Source organism: Heptranchias perlo, chromosome 3 (assembly GCF_035084215.1).
Source record: "Heptranchias perlo isolate sHepPer1 chromosome 3, sHepPer1.hap1, whole genome shotgun sequence".
Lineage (NCBI taxonomy): Eukaryota > Metazoa > Chordata > Chondrichthyes > Hexanchiformes > Hexanchidae > Heptranchias > Heptranchias perlo.
In genome coordinates this window covers 39,052,819-39,075,507 of record NC_090327.1, presented here as the reverse complement: position 1 = coordinate 39,075,507, position 22,689 = coordinate 39,052,819, and the positions used below count along the sequence as shown (strand labels likewise).

General features: G+C 44.1%; 1 protein-coding gene across 3 annotated transcripts in view; it reads right to left on the bottom strand.

The window, feature by feature from the left end:
• The window catches only part of smarcc1a (SWI/SNF related, matrix associated, actin dependent regulator of chromatin, subfamily c, member 1a), a 196,300-nt gene that overhangs the window by 159,318 nt on the left and 14,293 nt on the right, over positions 1 to 22,689 (bottom strand). For all 3 annotated transcript variants that reach the window (XM_067979058.1, XM_067979073.1, XM_067979066.1), the window contains exons 4-9: positions 19,830 to 19,911; positions 18,415 to 18,507; positions 16,280 to 16,349; positions 15,963 to 16,032; positions 2,485 to 2,560; positions 709 to 840 (exon numbers count right to left, since the gene is read on the bottom strand). In XM_067979058.1, coding sequence (XP_067835159.1) covers positions 709 to 840; positions 2,485 to 2,560; positions 15,963 to 16,032; positions 16,280 to 16,349; positions 18,415 to 18,507; positions 19,830 to 19,911 — 523 coding nt within the window. The remainder of the gene's footprint in view (positions 1 to 708; positions 841 to 2,484; positions 2,561 to 15,962; positions 16,033 to 16,279; positions 16,350 to 18,414; positions 18,508 to 19,829; positions 19,912 to 22,689) is intronic.

Sequence of the window (22,689 nt, the reverse complement as noted above, 5' to 3'; positions counted from 1 at the left end):
TACTGGTCTTACACCAGAGACCTGGGTTCAAATGCAGCCCAGACTGATGTGATGAACGTCTTCTGTCTGCAAAATAAATTTCAGAGCCTCAATCAACTTGAGAGTGGGCATGGGCATAAAGCACAGAGCCACCGCTAATTCTGCACTCCAATTTTTATAAAAATTCATTCCCGGGATGTGGGCATCGTTGGGAAGGCCAGCATTTGTTGCTCATCCTTAGCTGTGCTGAGACGGTGGTGATACAAATAAGTGGCTTGCTGGGCCACTTCAGCAGGCAGTTAAATCAACCATGTTGGTGTGGGACTCGAGTCACACATAGGCCAGACGAGGTAAGGACAGCATGTTTCCTTTCTTAAAAATTAAGTGAACCAGCTGGGTTTTATAAAGTAAATTCATATTCTCAAACTGCAATGGTGGGATTTGAACTTACATTCTCTGGATAGTCCAATCATATAACCACTGCGCTACCAGACCAGCTACATTTACAAGGCTGCTACCAACTAAGCCAAGCTTAAACAGCTAAAAGCCACACCGTTGATGAGTTGGGAGTAAAAGCTCCTTCTGTGTTATCTCAGGTGCAGAAAGATGGATTCAGTCACAGGAGGCCACCATATCCCTCAGAGAAAGAAAATCTTTCCACTCAACTGACCCCTCATTTCCTGTCCCTCTATTTGTTAACAGATTAAAGCACAGTTCATGATACTCTACCTCTTCAGCTACTGTTCTGATAGGAATGTGCTGTCGGTAGCTAACAGGTTTCCTGTTTTCATCGACCTCGTAGTCCTCTTCGTTCATCCACTCGTTGAACACGTCAGTGTCCAAGATCCACTTGGCATGCACCTGGACAGGTCAAAACAACATTAGAATGCTTTGCAAATCTGCTGAGGAATATGGACAAAACGCCCCATCGGATTAAGAAAAGGGATACAATTTCAGTTGGGGGCAAGAAAATAAAGAGAAGCTTCCATGTGTGACTCAACAACAGAGCACCTCTGCTAATATAACATTATACAAGAGCTGCTTGACAGTGCAATCTTCAAAGAAATCTACAAAATGCAAGAATCCTAACACTTACGTTTACAGTACATTATTGCTGCTCCTGCATGGTTCACGTTGCAGCATTAACGTTACAGAATGCTGAAGGAGCACGTCGTGTCCAAGGAGATGGGTTACATAAGCAGTATGCATCGTATTGGGAAGAGCAACACTGAATGCCAATCTGTAGGCTATAACTAATCAGTTTCGTGAACACTTGGCTTATAAAAAGCCACGGGTGTGGTTGATCTTCATGAACACCTCAGCTCTGCATCTGCTGCTCTTGTACGCAGCATGCTGTCACATCCCAATACTTTGACACTAACCAGAGTTGCTGCTCTGTGCTCTGCTTGGGTCAAGTGATTGTGAAAACATATTCCAGTCAAAGCAGCTCCTCTTCTCTCCCCAGCTGAATTTGGGTGCAATCCACGTGATATTCTTCTGCTTTTTACACTGATGTTTCCTTCCAAAGTTTTTGATTGGCCAGACTACCTTGAACCCCCTTTCCCTCTAGGGTACCCGAATCCATTGTTGCCACTCAGGTCCAGAATCACCCCTTCCACAACTCGTTTGAATCTAGCTTGGTTCCTCATCTACCCATAGCACAAAATGTAACAGCCTGTTACCAACATCCTATTTGTCTGTAACCGCAGCAATTATTCATCCTCGATCGTTATTCGGCATTCAACACGATCGATCACGCCAACCTGTTCCACCTCCTGTCCTTCGGAGCCCATCTCCAAGGGACTACCCTTGAATGATTCCACTCCTACCAGTCAGCTATTTAGTTGGTAGCACTTCTGCCTAGAAGTCAGATGGTTGTGGGTTCAGGATGAGCACATCAAGGCGGACTACCACAATGAGTGACTGCCGCATTGTTTGCAGGAGACATTAAATAATATCCTGTCTGCCTGTTCAGCAGACATTAAAAGATCCTAATGGCACTGCTCAAAGAATAAAAGAGTTTGCCTACGTCCTGGCCAACAGACTTTCGTCCATAACCACAAAAAAGCAGATTTACTTGACCTTCACCTCACTGAAGTTTCTTATTTCTTATGTAGTTTGTGGAACCTTGCAAAATGGCTGTTGCACTTCCCCACATGATGGTGATTAAATTGCTTTGTAATACATTGTAGGTGAAGTACTTTGGGAAGTTTGAAAGACACGAGTTCTATAGAAAACAAAAAAAGTTGCATCCTACAGCACTTTAAAACATTTGCAAAGCATCCCAAAATGCTTCACAACCAACTATTACTTTCTAAAGTGTTTTTTTTTGGAACCAGATCGATGTGCACTTTTAACTGTGTGTCAGTGATTTGTTGCTGACAGGACTTGCGTTATGTGGTTGTGCACCTCACTGCTTGCGAACATTGATCTCCTTATGTGTTAAAATTTTACTAATTCCTTTATAATAATGTCACTTGCTTTGTGCAACTGCATTTAACTGACCTTCCACGGCCTTTCAGGGATTGGTGGTTCCTCAATTTCAGCATCAATCTCGCTGGCAGGCATCCAAGTGTCATAACTAGCAAACAAATACACAATTAATATTTCATGGTATTTTTTAGAAATACAAAGTCATGAAGTCTTGGGAGGCTTTTGTGAATTGCATATGAATCAAGGTGAGGGGCATTTGTGTTACTGAATGGCACACTTTCCATTTCAGGTAACAGGTCAGTATTCGGATAATTCCTTCCTTATCCGTTTTATCAGATTTGTGCAGCTCAAGACAGGTCTGACAATTATAATTCATTCACTATTGTTTCAAAAAATTTATCTTAAAACTTCATCCTGAATAATACTAATTTCGCCTTGTGTCTAAAACAATCGTGTAGCAGTCTTCTAGTGGGAAATTGCAACTGTGGCGCATCCAAGCCTGTTCACTGGTCTTGAAGGTGGTCAAAAAGTTCCTACTGAGTGAAACGCCATAGCTCTTTCTATACCATTTTCTTTCATTGTCTAGCTCCTGCTGGACACAACATTATTGGGTGTGTTATGACCTGCAGACCATTGAACAGGTTGCTGGACAATTATGGGGGGGCCTCATACCGTTGCTTCCGATCCTTGCGCTTCACAAACTATAACTTTGTTCTACTCGCCTTTAATGTCTTAGACCTTGCAGTCTCTATAGTAAAAGGAACCCATTGCCTTATTTATACTGCAATTTCCTTCTTTTGCACTCCACCTGCTGAGATGAAAAAGCTCATTTTTCAAAAGCATGTATTTCAGCCTAACAACCCTTTTGGCTCCATATTTTTTAATTAATGCCAACTTGTTTATTTAATAATCTGTATGTGCCTATCCTTACAGCACAATGACTTCAGCCCTGTAATTCAGTCTTCTTCAATGTTATCAGTGTCACTGAGAGGAAGAGATATAATTTGTGAGCACAGTTTAAATCAATTCTGTATATTTAAACCCCTCTCCCCTCCAAGGAAGAGTGCGAGGAGCTCATGGACTTCTTTGTCACTAAGATTGAGACCATCCGTTCAGATGCCTCTGCTGCTTCCATCCCTTCCCCAAGCCCACCAAGCCAACCTTCCTCTAAGGTTTCCCCCTGCTCCAGCCCTGAAATTGTATCTTTTTCTAGTTTCTCTCCTATCTCCCCTCATGCCCGCTCCGAGCTCATCTTGACCATGAGATCCACCTTGTGCTCTCTCCACCGTATTCCCACCAAACTGCTGGCCACCCAACTTTCCTTCCTGCCCCCATGTTAGCTGATATTGTTAACGGTTCCCTCCTCAGGTACTGTCCCCTACCCCATGAAATCTGACATTGTCCCTCTCCTCAAAATATCCACCCTTGGCCCCTCTGTCCTTGCAAACTACTGCCCCATCTCCAACCTCCCTTCCCTCTCCAAAATCCTTGAACATGTTGTCGCCTCCCAAATCCATACCAATCTTCTTGCAACACTATATTTGAATCCCTCCAATCAGGCTTCTTCTCCTGCCACAGTACTGAAACGGCCCTAATCAAAGTCACAAATGATGTCCTATGTGACTGTGACCATGGTAAACTATCCCTCCTCATCCTTCTCTACCTGTCTGCAGCCTTTGACACAGTTGACCACGCCATCTTCCTCCAACACCTCTCCTCCGTCCTACGGCTGGGTGGGACTACACGCGCCTGGTTCCACTTACCTATCCAGTCGTACCAGAGAATCACCTGCAATGGCTTCTCTTCCCGCTCCCACACTTATCGCTGCAGTCGCCCAAGGATTCATCCTTGGTCCTCTCCTATTTCATATCTACACACTGCCCCTCGGCAACACCATCTGAAAACACGGCATCAGATTCCACATGTATGCTGACAACACAGCAGAGCGTGGGACCAGCGATAAAAGGAGGAGCGAGAGAGAAGGCCAAGAGCGGAGCCCGGGATCGGCAACAAAAGGACAAGCGAGAGAGGAGACCGAGAACAGAGCGCAGGATCAGCGATAAAAGGAGGAGCCAGAGAGGAGAGAGAGCGCGGAGCGCAGGATCGGTGATAAGAAGAGCGAGAGCAGAGGGAGCGCGGAGCGCAGGATCGGCGATAAAAGGAGTGAGAGCGTGCGGAGCTGGGAAGAGGGGTGAAAAAAAACACCTAAAGTGACGTCAGCACAAGGGAAGGAGCTAACTGGTGAGTAGCTGGTGAGTTTTTTTTTCTGTTTAAGTTTATCTTTGTTAAGTCTAGTAAACAATGTAATAAATAGAGGCATGGCAGGGCACCTCAGTCCCGTCGAATGCACATCCTGTGCCACATGGGAACTCCAGGACGCTTCCTGTATCCTGGACAACCACAGGTGCAGGAAGTGACGTCAGCTGGAGGAGCTCGAGCTCCGCATTTCAGAGCTCGAGAAACAGCTGGCGTCAGTTCAGTGCCTCCGCGAGGCTGAGAGGTACATGGATAGCATGTTTCTGGAGGCGCCCTGCAGCTTGTGAGTGTGCAGGCAGAGAGGGAATGGGTGACCGCCAGAGCCTTTCCACCGTCTGCAAGGCACAAGTCAGGAGTGTGATGGAATACTCTCCACTTGCCTGGATGAGTGCAGCTCCAACAACACAAGAAGCTTGACACCATCCAGGACAAAGCAGCCCACTTGATTGGCACCCCATCCACCACCCTAAACATTCACTCCCTTCACTGCCGGCGCACTGTGGCTGCAGTGTGTACCATCCACAGGTTGCACCGCAGCAACTCGCCAATGCTTCTTCGACAGCACCTTCCAAACCCGCGACCTCTACCACCTAGAAGGACAAGAGCAACAGGCACATGGGAACACCACCACCTGCACGTTCCCCTCCAAGTCACACACCATCCTGACTTGGAAACATATCGCCGTTCCTTCATCGTCACTGGGTCAAAATCCTGGAACTCCCTTCCTAACAGCACTGTGGGAGAACCTTCACCACACTGACTGCGGCGGTTCAAGGAGACTGCTCACCATCACCTTCTCTGTTGGTTGTGTCCCGTGTTTGTCTTCTGAAGAGGTCTATGCGATTTTTCACTGTGGCCCGTCGGAACTGTCGATCGACGAGTCGAGCGTCATATCCCGTTCTTACGGGACACAACCAACAGAGTACCCTTCGTCGTCCACTACGCCATGTTCTTCGCAGCCTTCAACATGTCATCGATGACGACAAACACCTCGCTAAGGCCATCCCCACGCCTCCACTACTCGCCTTTAAACAGCCACCCAACCTCAAACAGACCATCGTTCGCAGCAAATTACCCAGCTTTCAGGAGAACAGCGACCACGACACCACACAACCCTGCCACGGCAACCTCTGCAAGACATGCCAGGTCATCGACACAGATACCACCATCACACGAGAGGACACCACCCACCAGGTACATGGTTCATACTCCTGTGACTCGACCAACGTTGTCTACCTCATACGTTGCAGGAAAGGATATCCCGGAGCATGGTACATCGGCGAGACCATGCAGACACTGCGACAACGGATGAACAGACACCGCACAACAATCGCCAGGCAGGAGGGTGCCCTCCCAGTCGGGGAACACTTCAGCAGTCAAGGACATTCAGCCTCCGATCTTCGGGTAAGCATTCTCCAAGGCGGCCTTCGAGACACACGACAACGCAAAATCGTCGAGCAGAAATTGATAGCCAAGTTCCGCACCCATGAGGACGGCCTCAACCGGGATCTTGGGTTCATGTCACGCTACATGTAACCCCACCTGACGTAGAGTCATCCAGACTCAAGTCGTAGTTGGCTTGTTCTCCATGCACAGATGCAGCCGGACCTGCTGCGATTTCCAGCAAAAAAAATTATCTGTTTTTAATACAAACTCCAGCATCTGCTACATTTGACCCTTTGTGACCCCACCTCAGTATTCTTGGAGGTAATGTTTCCCTGACTAACCTGTTTGAACACCATTCACTCCTTTGATTGCTGTGATTATCTCTCTGCCGATAAAGGGCAGTTAGAAAGATTATCTGTAATCACCAGGCATTGTTCTCTGACTATATATGCTGTGCCAAAATGCATCTCTTCACTTCACCTGACGAAGCAGCAAAGCTCCGAAAGCTTGTGATTTCAAATAAAGCTGTTGGACTATAACCTGGTGTCGTGCGACTCCTTACATTTATCCTAAAATAGACTGGGATGGTAATAATAAGGGGCAAAGAGGGGGAGGAATTTTTGAATTGTGTTCAGAACTTTCTTGACGAGTACGTTTCTGACCCAACGAGGAAGGAGGCATTGCTGGATTTGGTATTGGGGAATAAAGCGGCCAAGTAGAGCAAGTGTCAGTGGGGGGGACATTTAGGGAACAACGATAGTAGCAGCATAAGGTTTATAATAGCTATGGAAAAGGACATGGACCACTCTAAAGTAAAAATATTTAATTGGAGGAGGGCCACTTTCAGTGGGATGAGAACAGATCTGGCCCAGATAAATTGGAATCAAAGATTGGCAGGCAAAACTGTAATTGAACAATGGTCGGCCTTTAAAGGGGGAGATGGTTCAGGTACATTCCCATGAGGGAGAAAGATAGGGCAACTGAAGCCAGAGCTCCCTGGATGACAAAAGACAGAGAGTAAGACGAAGCAGAAAAAAGGGGCGTATGACACTTGTCAAGTTGATAACACAAGTGGGAACCAGGCAGAATATACAAAAGTTCAGAGGGGAAGTGAAAAACGAAATAAGAGGGGCAAGAGATTATGAGACTAGACTGGCAGCCAACATAAAAGGGAATCCAAAAGTCTTCTATAGGCATGTAAACAATAAACGGGCAGTAAAAGGAGGATGGGGGCCAATTAGGGGCCAATAAAGAGATCTACTCATGGAGGAAGAGGGCATGGCCAAGGTACTAAATGAGTACTTAGCATCTGTCTTTACCCTGGAAGAAGAAGCTGCCAGAGTCTCAGTAAACGAAGATATAATTGAGATACTGGATGGGCTAAAAATTGATGGAGGAGGTACTAGAAAGGCTAGCTGTCCTTAAAGTAGATAAGTCACCCGGTCCGGATGGGATGTATCCTAGGTTACTGAGGGAAGTAAGGGTGGAAATTGCGGAAGTACTGGCCATAATCTTCCAAACATCCGTAGATAGTGGGGTTGCCGGATGACTGGAGAATTGCAAATGTTACAAGCTTGTTCAAAAAAGGGTGTAAAGATAAAGCCAGTAACTATAGGCCAATCAGTTTAACTTCAGTGGTGGGGAAACTTTTAGAAACGATAATCAGGGACAGAATTAGCAGTCACTTGGACAAGTGTGGATTGATTAGGGAAAGCCAGCACAGATTTGTTAAAGGCAAATCATGTTTAACTAACTTGATAGTGTTTTTTGATGAGGTAAGAGAGAGGGTAGAGGAGGACAATGCAGTTGATGTGGTGTATATGGACTTTCAAAAGGCATTTGATGAAGTGCCACATAATAGGCTTGTCATCAAGATTGAAGCCCGTGGAATAAAAGGGGGAGTAGCAGCATAGATACAGAATTGGCCAAGGGACAGGAAACAGAGAGTAGTTGTGAACAGCTGTTTTTCGGATTGGAGGGAGGTGTACAGTGGTGTTCCCCAGGGGTCGGTACTGGGACCATTGTTTTTCTTGATATATATCAATGACTTGGACTTGGCTGTACAGGGCACAATTTCAAAATTTGTAGATGACACAAAACTTGGAAGTGTAGTGAACAGTGAGGAAGATAGTGATAGACTTCAAGAGGGTATCGACAGGCAGATGGCATGGGCGGACACATGGCAGATCAAATTGAATGCAGAAAAATGCGAAGTGATACATTTCAGTTGGAAGAATGAGGAGAGGCAATATAAACTAGAGGGCACAACTCTAAAAGGGGTCCAGAAACAGAGAGATCTTGGGGTATACATACACAAATCAATGAAGGCGGTAGGGCAGGTGAGAAAGCGGTTAAAGCAGCATAAGGGATCCTGGGCTTTATAAATAGAGGCATAGAGTACATAGATTACAAAAGCAAGGAAGTCATGATGAACCTTTATAAAACACTGGTTCAGCCACAGCTGGAGTATTGTGTCCAGTTCTGGGCACCACACTTTAGGAAAGATGTGATGGCCTTAGAGAGGGTGCAGAAGAGATTTACTGGAATGATTCCAGTGATGAGGGACTTCAGTTACATCGATAGACTGGAGAAGCTGGAGTTGTTCTCCTTGGAACAGACACGGTTGAGAGGAGATTTGATGGAGGTATTCAAAATCTTGAAGGGTCTCGACAGAGTAGATAAAGAGAAACTGTTCCCTTTGGCGGAAAGGCCAAGAACCAGAGGTCATAGATTTAAGGTGATTGGCAAAAAAACCAAAGGTGACATGAGGAAATACTTCTTTACAGTGAGTGATTGGGATCTGGAATGCACAGCCAGAGGGGGTGGAGGAGGCAGGTTCAATCGTGGCTTTCAAAAGGGAACTGGATAAGTACTTGAAAGGAAAAAATGTGCAGGGCTACAGGGATAGGACAGGGGAGTGGGACTCGCTGGATTGCTCTTGCATAGAGCAGACACGAACTCGGTGGGCCGAAAGGTCTCCTTCTGTGCTGTAACCTATGATTCTATGACTCCATGCGCTACCTTACCACCTCTCCCGATCCCTCCACTGTCTCTCATTTGTCACACTGCTTATCCAACACACTGGATGAGCAATAATTTCCTTCAACTAAATATTGGGAAGACTGAAGCCATTGTCTTTGGTCCCCGCTGCAAACTCCATTCCCTAACCACCGACTCCATCCCTCTCCTTGGCCACTGTCTCAGGCTGAATCAGACCATTCCCAACCTTGGCATCCCACCTGACCCTAAAATGAGCTTCCGACCACATATCTGCTCCATCACCAAGACCACCGACTTCCACCTCCGTAACATCGTGCATCTCCGACCCTGCCTCAGCTCATCACCTCATCCATGCCTTTGTTACCTCTAGACTCAACTATTCTAATGCTCTCCTGGCTGGCCTCCCATCTTCCATACTTCATAAACTTGAGCTCATCCAAACCTTGGCTGCCCGTATCCTAACTCGCACCATGTCCAGTTCACCCATCACCCCGTACTCGCCAACCGACATTGGCTCCCGGTTCAGCAGCGCCTTGATTTAAAAATTCTTAACTTAATGTTCAAATCCCTCCATTGCCTTGCCCTTCCCTATCTTTGTAACCTCCTCTAGCTCTACAATGAGAACTCTGCGTTCCTCCAATTACAACCTATTGCACATCCCCGACTTTAATCGCTCCACCAGTGGCGGCCGTGCCTTCAGCTGCCGAGACCCCAAGCTCTGGAATTCGCGCTCTCTCTCTCCTCCTTTAAGATGCTCCTTAAAACCTACCTGTGACCAAGCTTTTGGTCACCTGTCCCAATACCTCCTTATATGGCTCGGTTCGATAACACTCCTGCGAAGCACCTTTTGATGTTTTACTATGTTAAAGGCGCGATATAAATCTAAGTTGTTGCTCTATTAGAATAATGTAAAAACATATCTTATTCAGATGTACAGTGAAGATCCCTCGACACTGCCCCAACAATGCAGATTAGGCTCAACCTCAGAACAAACACTATTATACTCGTGCACTAGTATTTTTTTTACACTAACCATGGCCTCTGAAAACTAAGGGCTGCTTTGCACTACAGGTTATTTTCCAGGAAGGATCTGGATTAATTTCACATTGGACCCTTAAAACCAGTAGATAGACCAGATTAACCATTAGTTTGGCTGTTCAACTCTATAACCAGAATTCAAATCCAGCCCAATGTTTAGCCACTACATCAATCAGGCACCAAAAGAAACAATTCAGTTTTGGCACCCATTCTTGGTATCAAGCACTCTTACCTCAAGTACAGCACAAGCTGTAACAACCCAAATCAAAGTTCCCTCCCTTTAGATGATGTCCCTTAACACCTCAGAAAGCAGCTTCCTACTGTGCAAATCCAACATTTCCATCCCCACACCACCTACCCTGTCCCACTGGAAACTGAGTGAAGACTGCCCATTCTTTTCCAGGATATCAAAAGCATCAAATTCTTGTCCTTCCTTCAGGTCTTTGAAAATCTAAGCTTGGTATCACCAACCCCCTCTTCCCGATTTCTTCTACTCTTCGACCTTCATACTAAAAGCCCTTCCAACTTTGTGGTTGGAGGGGGTGAGGGGGAAAGATGAGAAGAGAGCAAGAACAAACACATGCGGGGGGGGGGGGGGGGGGGGGGGGGTGGTGGTGGTGGTGGTGAAAGCAAGCGAGTATGTGAGCAAGAGAAAGAACAGGGGTGACATTTAAAAAAAGGAAAGGAAATTAGGAAAGCCAAGAGAGGGCATGAAAAAATATTGGCACGAAAGATCAAGGAAAACCCAAAGATGTTTTATAAATACATAAAGAGCAACAGAATAACTAAGGTCAGAGTAGGGCCTATTAGAGACTGAAAAGGTAACCTGTGTGGAGGTGGAAGACATGAAAATGGTTCTTAATCAATGCTTTGCATCTGTCTTCATAAAAGAGGGAGACAATGCAAACATTGTCGGAGGAGTGTGAAATATTGAATGGGATAAACAGTGAGAGATGAAGTATTAAGTGGATTAGCATCTTTCAAAGTAGATAAATGGCCAGGCCCGGATGAAATGTATCCCAGGCTGTTAAAGAGAAGCAAGGGAGGAAATAGCAGAGGCTCTGATCATGATTTTCCAATCCTCTCTGGCTACAGGTGTAGTGCTGGAGGACTGCTAACGTTGTATCGTTGTTTAAAAGAGGGAGAAAGGGATAGACCGAGTAATTACATGCCAATCAGTCTAACTTTGGTGGAAACAATTCTGGAGGACAGTATTACTCATCATTTGAAAAGGCACGAATTGATCAAGGACAGACAGCATGGATTTGTTGAGAAAGGGTAGTGTCTGACGAACTGGATTGAATTTTTTGAGGCGATGAGGAGGGTCGATGAGGGTATCATGTTTGATGTAGTCTACATGGGTTTTAGCAAGGCTTTTGACAAGGTCCCACATGGCAACTAGACAGGAAAGTAAAAGCCCATGAGATCCATGGGAAAGTGGCTAGTTGGATCCAAAATTGGGTCAGTGGCAGGAAGCAAAGGGTAATGGTCGACGGGGGTTTTTGTGACGGGAAGGCTGTTTCCAGTGGGGTCCCACAGGGCTCAGAGCTTTTTGTGTTATAAATCAATGATTGAGACTTAAATGTAGGGGGCATGATTAAGAAGTTTATAGATGATACAAAAATTGGCCGTGTGGTTGATAGTGAGGAGGAAAGCTGTGGACTGCAGGAAGATATCAATGGACTGGTCAGGTGGGCAGAAAAATAGCAAATGGAATTCAATCCAGAGAAGTATGAGGTAATGCATTTGGGGAGGGCAAGCAAGGCAAGGGAGTACACAATAAATGGGAGGATACTATGAGATGTAGAGGAACAGAGCGACCTTGCAGTGCATGTCCACAGATCCTTGAAGGTAGCATGACAGGTAGATAAGGTGGTTAAAAAGGCATATGGGATACTTTCCTTTATTAGCCGAGGCATAGAATATAAGAGCAGGGAGGCTATGTTGGAACTGTACAAAACACTGGTTCGGCCACAGCTTGAGTACTGTGTACAGTTCTGGTCACCACATTACAGGAAAGATGTGATTGCACTGGAGAGGGTACAGAGGAGATTTATGAGGATGTTGCCAGGACTGGAGAATTTTATCTATGAGGAAAGGTTGGATAGGCTGGGGATGTTTTCTTTGGAACAGAGGGTGCTGAGGGGAGAATTAATTGAGGTGTATAAAATTATAAGGGGCCTAGATAGAGTGGAGAGAAAGGACCTATTTCCCTTAACAGAGATCAATAACCAGAGGACATAGATTTGAAGTAATTGGTCAAAGCATTGGAGGGGAGTTGAGGACAATTCTTTTCACCCAGGGGGTGGTGGGGGTCTGGAACTCACTGCTTGAAAGGGTGGTAGGGGCAGAAACCCTCATCGCATTTGAAAAGTACTTGGATATGCACTTGAAGTGCCGTAACCTACAAGGCTACAGACCAAGAGCTGGAAAGTGGTATTAAGCTGGATAGCTCTTTTTCAGCCGGCACAGATATGATGGGCCAAATGGCCTCTTTCTGTACCATAAATGTCTATCATTCTATGAACACACAGAGAGCAAGTGAAAGACAATAAACAGCCTCGTAATATTATCCACATCCCAAGAATAAATTTTTAAAAACACAAATGTACACAAGTGATTCAACCATCCTAAAATAATTCCCAGTTATCATAAAGAGTTCATTCCTTTAACAGTGGATAAAAACAACTTGTATTTATATAACCACCTTTAACATTGAGAAATGGTCCACGACACTTCACAAAGGGGCAGGGATGGGGTCAAGACACCAAGTATTGGCAGGAGGGTGGGGAGTGGAAGGAGAAAAGAGTGATGACAGACAGGTTTTGAGGTGGCTTTTGAACGTTTGAAATTCTTTAAACCCTCTGCATCTCTCCAGAGTGCATAACCACACTGCTTAAGGCTCTGCCACTGACTGTGGAGAGGAGAGCAAGACTCACTGCAGTAATCACCGTGCCTGATGGTCAAGAGGAGGTTGCAGAAGTGTAGTCACAAAGGGATTAGAAATGAGGGTGAGGATTTTGAATTCAATGCATTGGGGGCAATGGTTTCCAATGGACATTGATGACGACAGGATTAAAATGTTGGCAGAACTTGGCACAGGAAAGAACGTGGCAGAGTTCTGGATTACTTGACGCTTGTGCGAAGAACTCTGGAGGCCGAAATAGAATAGAACTGGAAAAATCAAACCTGGAGATGACCTGTCCCACATTTGCCATACTGACGACAACATTGCACTGGGCAGATAATTTTAAGAATATGATCATAAATCCCTGTAACTCTTGACGCCTTAACACTACTCAGTTGCAATAATGTAGAACCTGCGGCACGTGACTGTGATTTACATATATTTATATCTTAAATCCAACAGCTGCAACATTAAAGAAAAACACACAAGTTCAAGAGCAACACCTGAATTATTAGTTACAATAACTGATGAGAAAGGGAGACAACAGCCAGACATTTGGCATTTCATTTCTTGGCATTTCGAAGCTCCATCGCACAGTATAGAGGGAGGCTCACGAGGGGCTTTTTTTAAAAAAAAGAACATTTTACTTTCAATTTTATATTTACCCACCCCACCACCCCCAGCTAGAGAGCAGTTTCACAAGCAGTAGCATGCACTCTGTACCTCATTGAGGGAGTTTCATGTGTGAGCCTAAACAGCAAAAGTTGGCAGGCACAAGCAATTACCAGTAAGGGTCACTGGACTGTAATGAGAAGCAGGAACTGCAGCATGTTTCTCCTTTCCCCAGCTGAGGAGCACCAAGACCAATTGCAGGATCAGCAATTGCTACTCTGCTGAGATTAGCTGCAGACCAGGAATAGGACCTGTATGGCACAGTATCTGCACTAGGCAGACCTGCTCCTAATTTCAATACAGTCATACTGCTGGAAAATGCATTGGTTTGGACTCTGGCCGAGGACATAACAGGCTTAGCTTGCTGTCTAGATTCACATAGGGCTTTCCTTGAGATTGGTACTGGGGTGATCATCATTCACGAAGCCTTCACCCAGTATAAATCAACAGTTCAGGAGACAAGGAAAAACACTATAAATGTAAAAAGTCACAAGGCAAAGGACAAATGTACTTTGATTTTTTTTTGAAAGTTAACTTATCATTCTAAAAATTCACAAACACGTACATTAAGAGCCACTTGAATTACTGAACTACAAAAATGGAAAAATGATATATAATCTACAAAAATAGGTTTTCTATTATCAATACCCTTGGGACTGACATTTGAAGGTACCAGCTATAAAAAAAACTCACTATCGCTCTCAAGTCATGCGTCACCGAGAACTGAACACCGTCTGGTCTGTGCACAAAACAGCAGATGAAAGTAAAATGAAGCCACACATCCTGGTGAGTAACCTCATGCATTTAACCATGATCTTAGCAACTATCCCAAATGGGATTAACAATTTAGATATTTTATTTTAAATGCTCTCTAGTCCCTCCTGCTGACACAGAACAGCTGCCACCAGGGCTCAATGGTAAAATGCACTGCCCACTGTGGTAATGAGCTATTAACACCAGGAATGTGCCAATATCCAATCAGTGCACAACAATCTTAGCACAAGACGACAGTTGGTGTGGCACAACCAAGGATCGTGCACCTGACCATTATCCAGTGAATAGGTGTAGACATCAGATGAGAGCTGGATTACACCCTGCAGTGTTGCCCTCCAGAGTCCAGCAACACTTAAATTTTACACTCACAAATGAAGAATGGACACTTGGGTGAGGTACATCGAGGGTCAACATCAGTGGAACCACACTCCAGCAAGAATCATCGAGTTGAGGGGGGACAAAATTAGGGGGCGAATTAGACCTTCTTTCATATCCCCATATCTGCTCGGAGTTGAGCACATTAGCAAGACTGAGACACCCAGTGCAGTATTGAGTGAATGCTGTATTGTTCTTCAGATGAGGCATTTAATCCCGACCCTCACTACCTGTTAGCTGGTTTTAAAAGAAGCTAAGGTACCATTAAGAGAGTTTTCCCAGTGTCATGGACAACAATGCTCACACAACCAATCCAGCCAAAGTTTTAAAAAAAACATGAAATAATCACATTTGCTCTGGTGAGGCTTGGCTGCCATATTTGCCTAATTAACAACAGCGATTACACGTCAAAAGTGAATCCTTGTATGTAAAGTCGTTTGGGATGGCCCGTGGTCACAATAAGTGCTATATAAATGCAAGGTATTTCTTAACAACGTGGATGAAGATGAGAAAGTAAACATTCTGGACTGGAGTTACACAATTCAAGCTCTATAATGGATAGAGCCACAATTAGAATATTGCACCCAGTTCTCAGTATCCTACTTTAGGAAGGATGTCAAAGCTAAGAAGAGTGGAGAAAAGATTCAGTAAGATGATACCAGGGATGAGAGACTTTGTGATAAGCAGAAGAAAGAAACTGGGGCTCTTTTCATTGGAACAAAGAGGGTTATAGAACATAGGGCCAACAGTAGATTTGATAGAGATGTTTGAAAGAAGTTAATAAAGTAAATTGGGAAAGAAAATATCCATGTGGGACAGGAGCGAGAAGGCATAAATTTACCACCACTTAAAGAACAATGGGAGAGGCAAGGAGAATGTTTTGTTATACAAATACAGAGGAATAGGATAGAGAATAACCTTGCAGGAACACTTAGAAACAGAATCCATAATACATTTTAAAAGGGAAGTAGAAAATGAGAGAAAAAAAATTAAACTGGTATAGGGGAAGGGACAAAGTAAATAGATGGTTCAGTCAGCACAGTTATGATAAGCTGAAAGGACCTCCTTCTCAGTTGTAAAATTCTACGCTTCTATGCTTTTTACCTGCCAGCATTTCTACAATAGTCTCACTAACACATACCTGTCTGGGAACATTCCCCAGTGCACCAGGACTTGCTTTTCTCGCTTCATAACTGGTCTCAACCACTCCTCTGCAACAGAAAAAGTTGAAGGTCGATCAGAAAAAGAGAAACACACAGGTTAAAAAGAGCTCTGCAAATGTATCTTTTTAATATCTTCCAAACCAAGGAGAAATTGAAAATCCTTGATTTGGGAGGGAAGATGTAGACATGCAAATATTATGTAGGTGACCATTTGGGTGAAGTACCAGAACAGAACTGCAAACTTCTGCCTGAATGACATTAGAAGGAATTTCGGTGCGATCACAAAATTTCTTACCTTCATCCAGAGGGCTGGGTATAGGATAAATTAAATGGGAGCCTTTCGATTTGTCTTCTGTAATTGTTCCCTAGGTGAGCAAAAGTAGGCACATATCAGTACAAAAACTTGCACAGTGCTAATTATTTATGTGCTTCTTACGAGATGAGTGAGTTGGCAACAACCCCAAAGGAATGGGTATAGTATGCCTTCAAATCATGCAAGAAATGACTTTTGTTGGCTCTGGTCGTCGGGAATACAGTTCAGCTGTCCCCACGGCTCAATAAAGGCCGTGTGCAGACACCGGCACCTGTCCTGTACCGCTGAGGAAAAGTTGGAAAAGCTTGGGACCCTACAGCCTTGAAAGATGGTGAATGAGAGGGGATCTTAAAGAGATACAATGTGCTCAGAGTAAGGGAAAAGGCGAATCCGAAGCACTGTATCAAGTTAAACCATGACTGCAGGATGAAGGAACACAGGTACAAACAAGTAAAAGGGCAAGATCAAGACTGATTAGCTAGTAGTCGCATGATACAATGATAACAGATTTGTTGACTAAACATAACAAATTAGATCATGGACAATCCATTTGCCTGCCTTTGCTCCATATCCCTTGATACCCTTACCGAACAAAAATCTACCGATCCCAGTCTTGAAAATTGATTGAATGAGCATCCACAGACTTTTGTGCGAGCACGTTCCATTTCAGAGTTCAGCTGCTGGTAACAGTCACTGTATAAATTGACAGAAAGTGCACATTGAACATTTTACGGCACTTGTATCTTTATGCGGTGCCATGGATCATCAATGTGTGATCCTTGAGTGCTGCCAAATATATATACATGCCCACTGCACAGCTTTTCATAATTTTGTTTTCTTAAATGGTGAGAGATGAGGAGCTTTGGAGACTAAAAGCTACTGCACAGGTACAAAAACTAATCAAAAAGGCTTATGGAATGTTGGCCTTTATCTCAAGGAGGCTAGAAAAGAAAGGAGGGGAACGGGGAGTGATTCTGCAGTTGTAGAGCCTTAGTCAGACCCCATCTGGAGAACTGTGTTTAGTTTTGGGTACTAAACCTCAGGAAAGATGTATTGGCTTTGGAAGTGGTACAGTGCAGATTCACCAGAATGACACCGGGGCTTTATCTAAGGATCCTGTCTGACTTTGATTAATTGCAGCATTTTCTGCTTCTTTAATTATAAGACTGTGTTTTTGCCTGCATGGCATCTTGCTCCACTCCACCCCATGGTCAGGATGTGCAGATGTCTGGATGTTTCAGTGGCCAGGCTGGATATGTAGATTAGCCTTTGGCATACAATGTCACACGCTCATCAATGGAATTACCACCCTACATAGCTCCACCTGCAGGCATAACTAGAAATGCATAGAATGCAGAGACTCACCGACCATTCTTAATATGCAAAGTAGGTAAGATTACTGGCAGATGTCTCGTGGCATTGCTCAAAAATGAAAAACCCTGAGCACACTGAAGACAAGAAACTGCACAGAGTAGAACAGAATTGAAAGTTCTGAAAAGCATCTGTGCGGCTCCAAGTGGTTTCCCAATTACTATTTTTTGACACTGCAAGTAGCCAGCCACAGTGGTGTTCTGCCAATTAATTATCAGGAATGTGAGGGGAAAAATACAGGAGCACCAGGTCACATTTAGCAGTCACATCTGATCGGAACAAACACGATTAAAAGGACCGTGAGGCTCCTTGTGCTCTCCTGACTTTCTTTTAAAAATGCACTGCAAGCAGACAGGAGGCAAAATAACACCCCACTATTTATTTTTATCAGAAGCTCGGAAAAAAAACACAAACCCCTCACCACATTTAAGGTAACAAACAGTAAAGTCTGAGCAGAAGAAACATGCCAAGAAGGATTTAAAGGCTTCAAGTGCTTTCCTTGATGCTTTTTTAAAAAAAAACACACTGCAAGTCGACTAATTAGTGTCAGGTTAAGCCTGAAGGCAAAAGAAAGGGAACAAGATACATAAAGGAGGTAGACACTATCCATTAAAAGCAATCTTACTTTTGGTGTGACTTCAGGCACTGCCAAATGTTCAGTATCACAACATGCAACAAAAATAATCACACAGGAAGTGTGTATAATCCTAAGAAATCAAATCTCTTCTGGTAGAAAATATGCATACCTGACGCCTTTTAACAATATCTTTCAATTTATTTGCAATCTTCTGGTCAAGGTCAGGGGAGAGGTAGATTGTCGGTCTTGTTAAACAGTTGTTCTGCAAAATAAACATTTTATACTAAGGGTGTAATAAAACATTCATACAGCAGCCATTTCTAGCATCTCCATAGTTTCCAAACATCACGTCTGTAATAAATGCACCATCAGCAATTCCAATTAATGGGGGGAAAACTTCCAAGACCCAATGCAACCATCCACCCAAACCCCCGACATACACATCAAAGCAGATATGCAAGTCTATTTTTAGAAGCCTGCAATCTCAGAGTTCCAATAAGCGTTGCAGTTTTCTTCATCTTCATTTAGGCTTCGTAATGACTAACAATCATCACTGCTATATGCTACTTTTCCCTCAACGTTCAGATCTGAGCGAGAAGCTCGAACATTTTATCAGAACCTGACTGACTGCAGTCTCTAAATTCACTGGGGTTCTTCTCCCCCCTACATAATATGGGTGAGGGGCTCAGTTTTAGTGCTGAGTCTGCCAATTGACATTAATACTGCAATTTTATCAACAATGATATGCAGCTGGTCACCAGGAAAATTCTTACATTTTCTACTAGTTTGCTTTACTTGGATTGAAAAGGGAGGAGAGAAAATCCTGCTGCATTATTACAATCCAGCAACCTCTGTGGAATTGCACGTGGATGCCAAGTGAGGGCTGACGCAAGCTTCGAACTGACAACCCACACAGACCAAGACCTACCAATTCTCATTAAGGATCATAAGTGAATTATTTTGGGGGTTTTTTGAGTGATGTACAGGGAGCAACCACTACAGGTGGAACTGCACCCAGCAGGGATGCCAACACCTTCAACAGGTGAAGTGGAGAGAAAACTGGAGGGGGAAAAATTCTTTATAGAAAATATGCAGTTGAAGCTGCTCAGCACAACCACCAGTAGACAGCAAAAAGGTTCACTAACGGGGTTTTATGTATATTAATAAAGTTAACACTCCAGCTATATACATCTCTCACACACACTTCCTCCAACTGAGCTGCATCGAAAGCTAAGTCAGGTGTAATGACAAATTTGTTCGTCAGGTGTTGGTTGAGGAAGGAATGTTGGCCAAGGCTCCAAGAGAACTCCCTGTCCGCAAGAGTGGTAACAGGGAATCCTGAACATGAACCTGAACCACAAGAGCAGTCAGACATAGCATCAATGTTTAACATTACATCCAAAAGATAGCATCTCTGCCAAAGCAGCATTCCCGTAGTATTGTACTATTAATCTAGATTCTGTGCTCAAGTCCTGGTGTCGTGCTTGAGCCCACAACCTTCTGAATCAGAAGAGGGCATGCTGTCAAAGCATCTTTCCAGTAAAAACTGCACATTGATTTTACCTGATCAGATGGGATACTTACCTGCACCAGTGTCTTTTCTATAGTCATAAACATTTCTACGTTACGATCCATTCTGGATGGATTTTGCAGGTCGAATCTTCGCCTAAGAAATGGAGCAAAGTCTTAGAACACACTATATTGTATATTTCACTTCCCAAAAAAAGTAGATCCAACTTTGTGCATAACAGCCTTAGCCAGAGGGTCCAATTGTTTATCCAGTTCACTTCAAAGAAAAATGTTAGTTAATCGCCATTAAATAGATAAACTGCACTCAATCACCAAGGATAAACCTAAAAAATTACAGAGCAATCTTGCTGATACCAGAGACTCTTAATATAGTGCGACAACCTGAAGAACCACCTTATCAGTTAGAAAAGAATAGGATGGATTTCACTCATGAGGAATGTGTAGTACAGATGATGGCTTTATGTGACATTGTCATGTTATAACGCTCAAGGTATTTACATTGCCATCAATTTTCAAAAGACTTCCGACCACATGCACTCCCGATAAACAAGCTGGATGTTCTGAGACAACGTGACCAAATCTTCGATTATATCCAAGATCTTCCAGCTCCAAGATTAGTGTATGGATAGATGAGGAACTCACTGAACCCACCCCTCTTGAAAGGAGGAAAGAAAGATGATGCAACCATCCCATTCAGTGCCTTCATTGATGATGCGTTAGATGGCCTTTTGCAAGCATTCCTGAAAATATTGCAGCACTCCTCATATAAAATAATGCGTTCTTGGAGCCTGGAGAGCCCATTCCAGACCATGCCTCGTGAATCTCAATCTCCTGAGCAGTGTCTTAAAGTAGAAGAAATATCAGCAGACACCCCCCCCCAGTCTAATTGTACCTTGACAACTTGACCCAACAGTACAGAAACATCAAAGCAAAACATATGTAACTTGGGAGGTACTTGCTTCCTGTGAGATTCTAAGGAGTGCCACACCATTGGAAGTGCAGTGAACAGTGAGGAGGATAGTAATAGACTTCAAGAGGACACAGGCAGGCTGGTTGAATGGGCGGACACATGGCAGATGAAATTTAACACACAGAAGTACAAAGTGAAACATTTTGGCAGGAAGAATGAGAGGCAATATAAACTAAATGGTACAATTCTAAAGGGGGTGCAGAAACAGAGAGACCTGGGGATATATGCGCACAAATCTTTGAAGGTGGCAGGACAGGTCGAGAAAAAGCATACAGGATACTGGGCTTTATAAATAGAGGCATAGAGTACAAAAGCAAGGAAGTTATGTTGAACCTTTATAAAACACTGATTTGGCCACAGTTGGAGTATTGTGTCCAATCTGGGCATCCCACTTTGGGAAGGATGTGAAGGCCTTAGAGAGGGTGCAGAAAAGGTTTACTAGAACAGTTCAAGGGATGAGGGACTTCAGTTACGTGGATAGACCGGAGAAGCTGGGATTGTTCTCCTAAGAGCAGAGAAGTTTGAGAGGAGTGTTCAAAATCATGAAGGGTTCAGATAAAGTATATATAAAAAAGAGAAACTTTTCGCATTGGTGGAAGGGTCGAGAGCCAGAGGACATAAATTGACAGTGATTGGCTAAAAAGCCAAAGGAGACGTCAGGAAAAACTTTTTTACGCAGCGAGTAGTTATGATCTGGAATGTGCTGTCTGAAAGGGTGGTGGTAGCAGATTCAATCTTGGAGTTCATAAAGGACTTGGATAAATATTTGAAGGGAAAAAATTTACAGGCTACGGGGGAAGAGCAGGGGAATGGGACTACCTGGACTGCTCTTACAAAGAGCTGGCATGGGCTCGATGGGTCGAATGGCCTCCTTCTGTGCTGTAACCTCTCTATGGTCCGAATTATTTCAAGACAACATACTGGCCTCTCATCCCAATATAAGTTGCGATTCACACCATTAATTGCAATTTATTGAGGTCACAGAAGGGGGAGGATTGGGGCAGAGGACAAAAAGGAAATAAACAAAAAGAAAAGAAATGCCACCTCAAAACACCAGTATATTACTTTGAGTTACTAAATCCAACGCTATCTCGGTCAACACGATCTCAAACACATCCCTCTTCAGTCAGCATAATAGGTTAGCATTTCCGAAGCTGCGATCGGGTAACATCAATATCCAGTCTTCACATACCAAGTGCCCAATGAGTAGAAGGACTAACTGGTGCACCACTATGGCATGCAGACCAAGTTTAATTAGAATTGGTGCCCTTGGGAAGGAGCCAGGGGTGGAAAATCAGCTAGAGTTTATTCTCCTGATCACCATGCAGTGGCCCCTGCTGGAAATTGCACACATTTCAACAGGTAAGGAAGCAATGGGCTCAGTTGTGAAGTCCCCCAACCCATCTCAGCCTACTGACATTCACTGCCTGGGGATCAAATCTCACTTAGGTGAGATATGAGAGGATTTTTTAAAATTCATTCTTGGGATGTGGATGTCGCCGGCAAGTCTAGCATTTATTGCCTATCTTTCGTTGCCCTTGGAGAAGGGCCTTCTTGAACCGCTGCTATCAGTGTCATAAAGGTGCTCCCACAATGCTGTTTGGCAGGGAGTTCCAGCATTTTGACCCAGCAAGAATGAAGGCATCCCATCCATGTCCAAGGCCCATGCACATACTGCCTTTATCCTTCTAGGTGGAGGAGGTCATGGGTTTGGAAGGTGCTGCCGAAAAAGCCTTGGAGAGTTGTTGCAATGCAACCTGCGGATAGTACACACTGCAGCCACGGTACACCGATGGTGGAGGGAGTGAGTGAATGTTTAAGACAGTGGATGGGATGCCGATCAAGCTGACTGCTTTGTTCTGGATAGTGTCGAGCTTCTTCAATGTTGTTCGAGCTGCACCCATCCAGGCAAGTGGAGAGTATTCCATTACACTCCTCACCGGT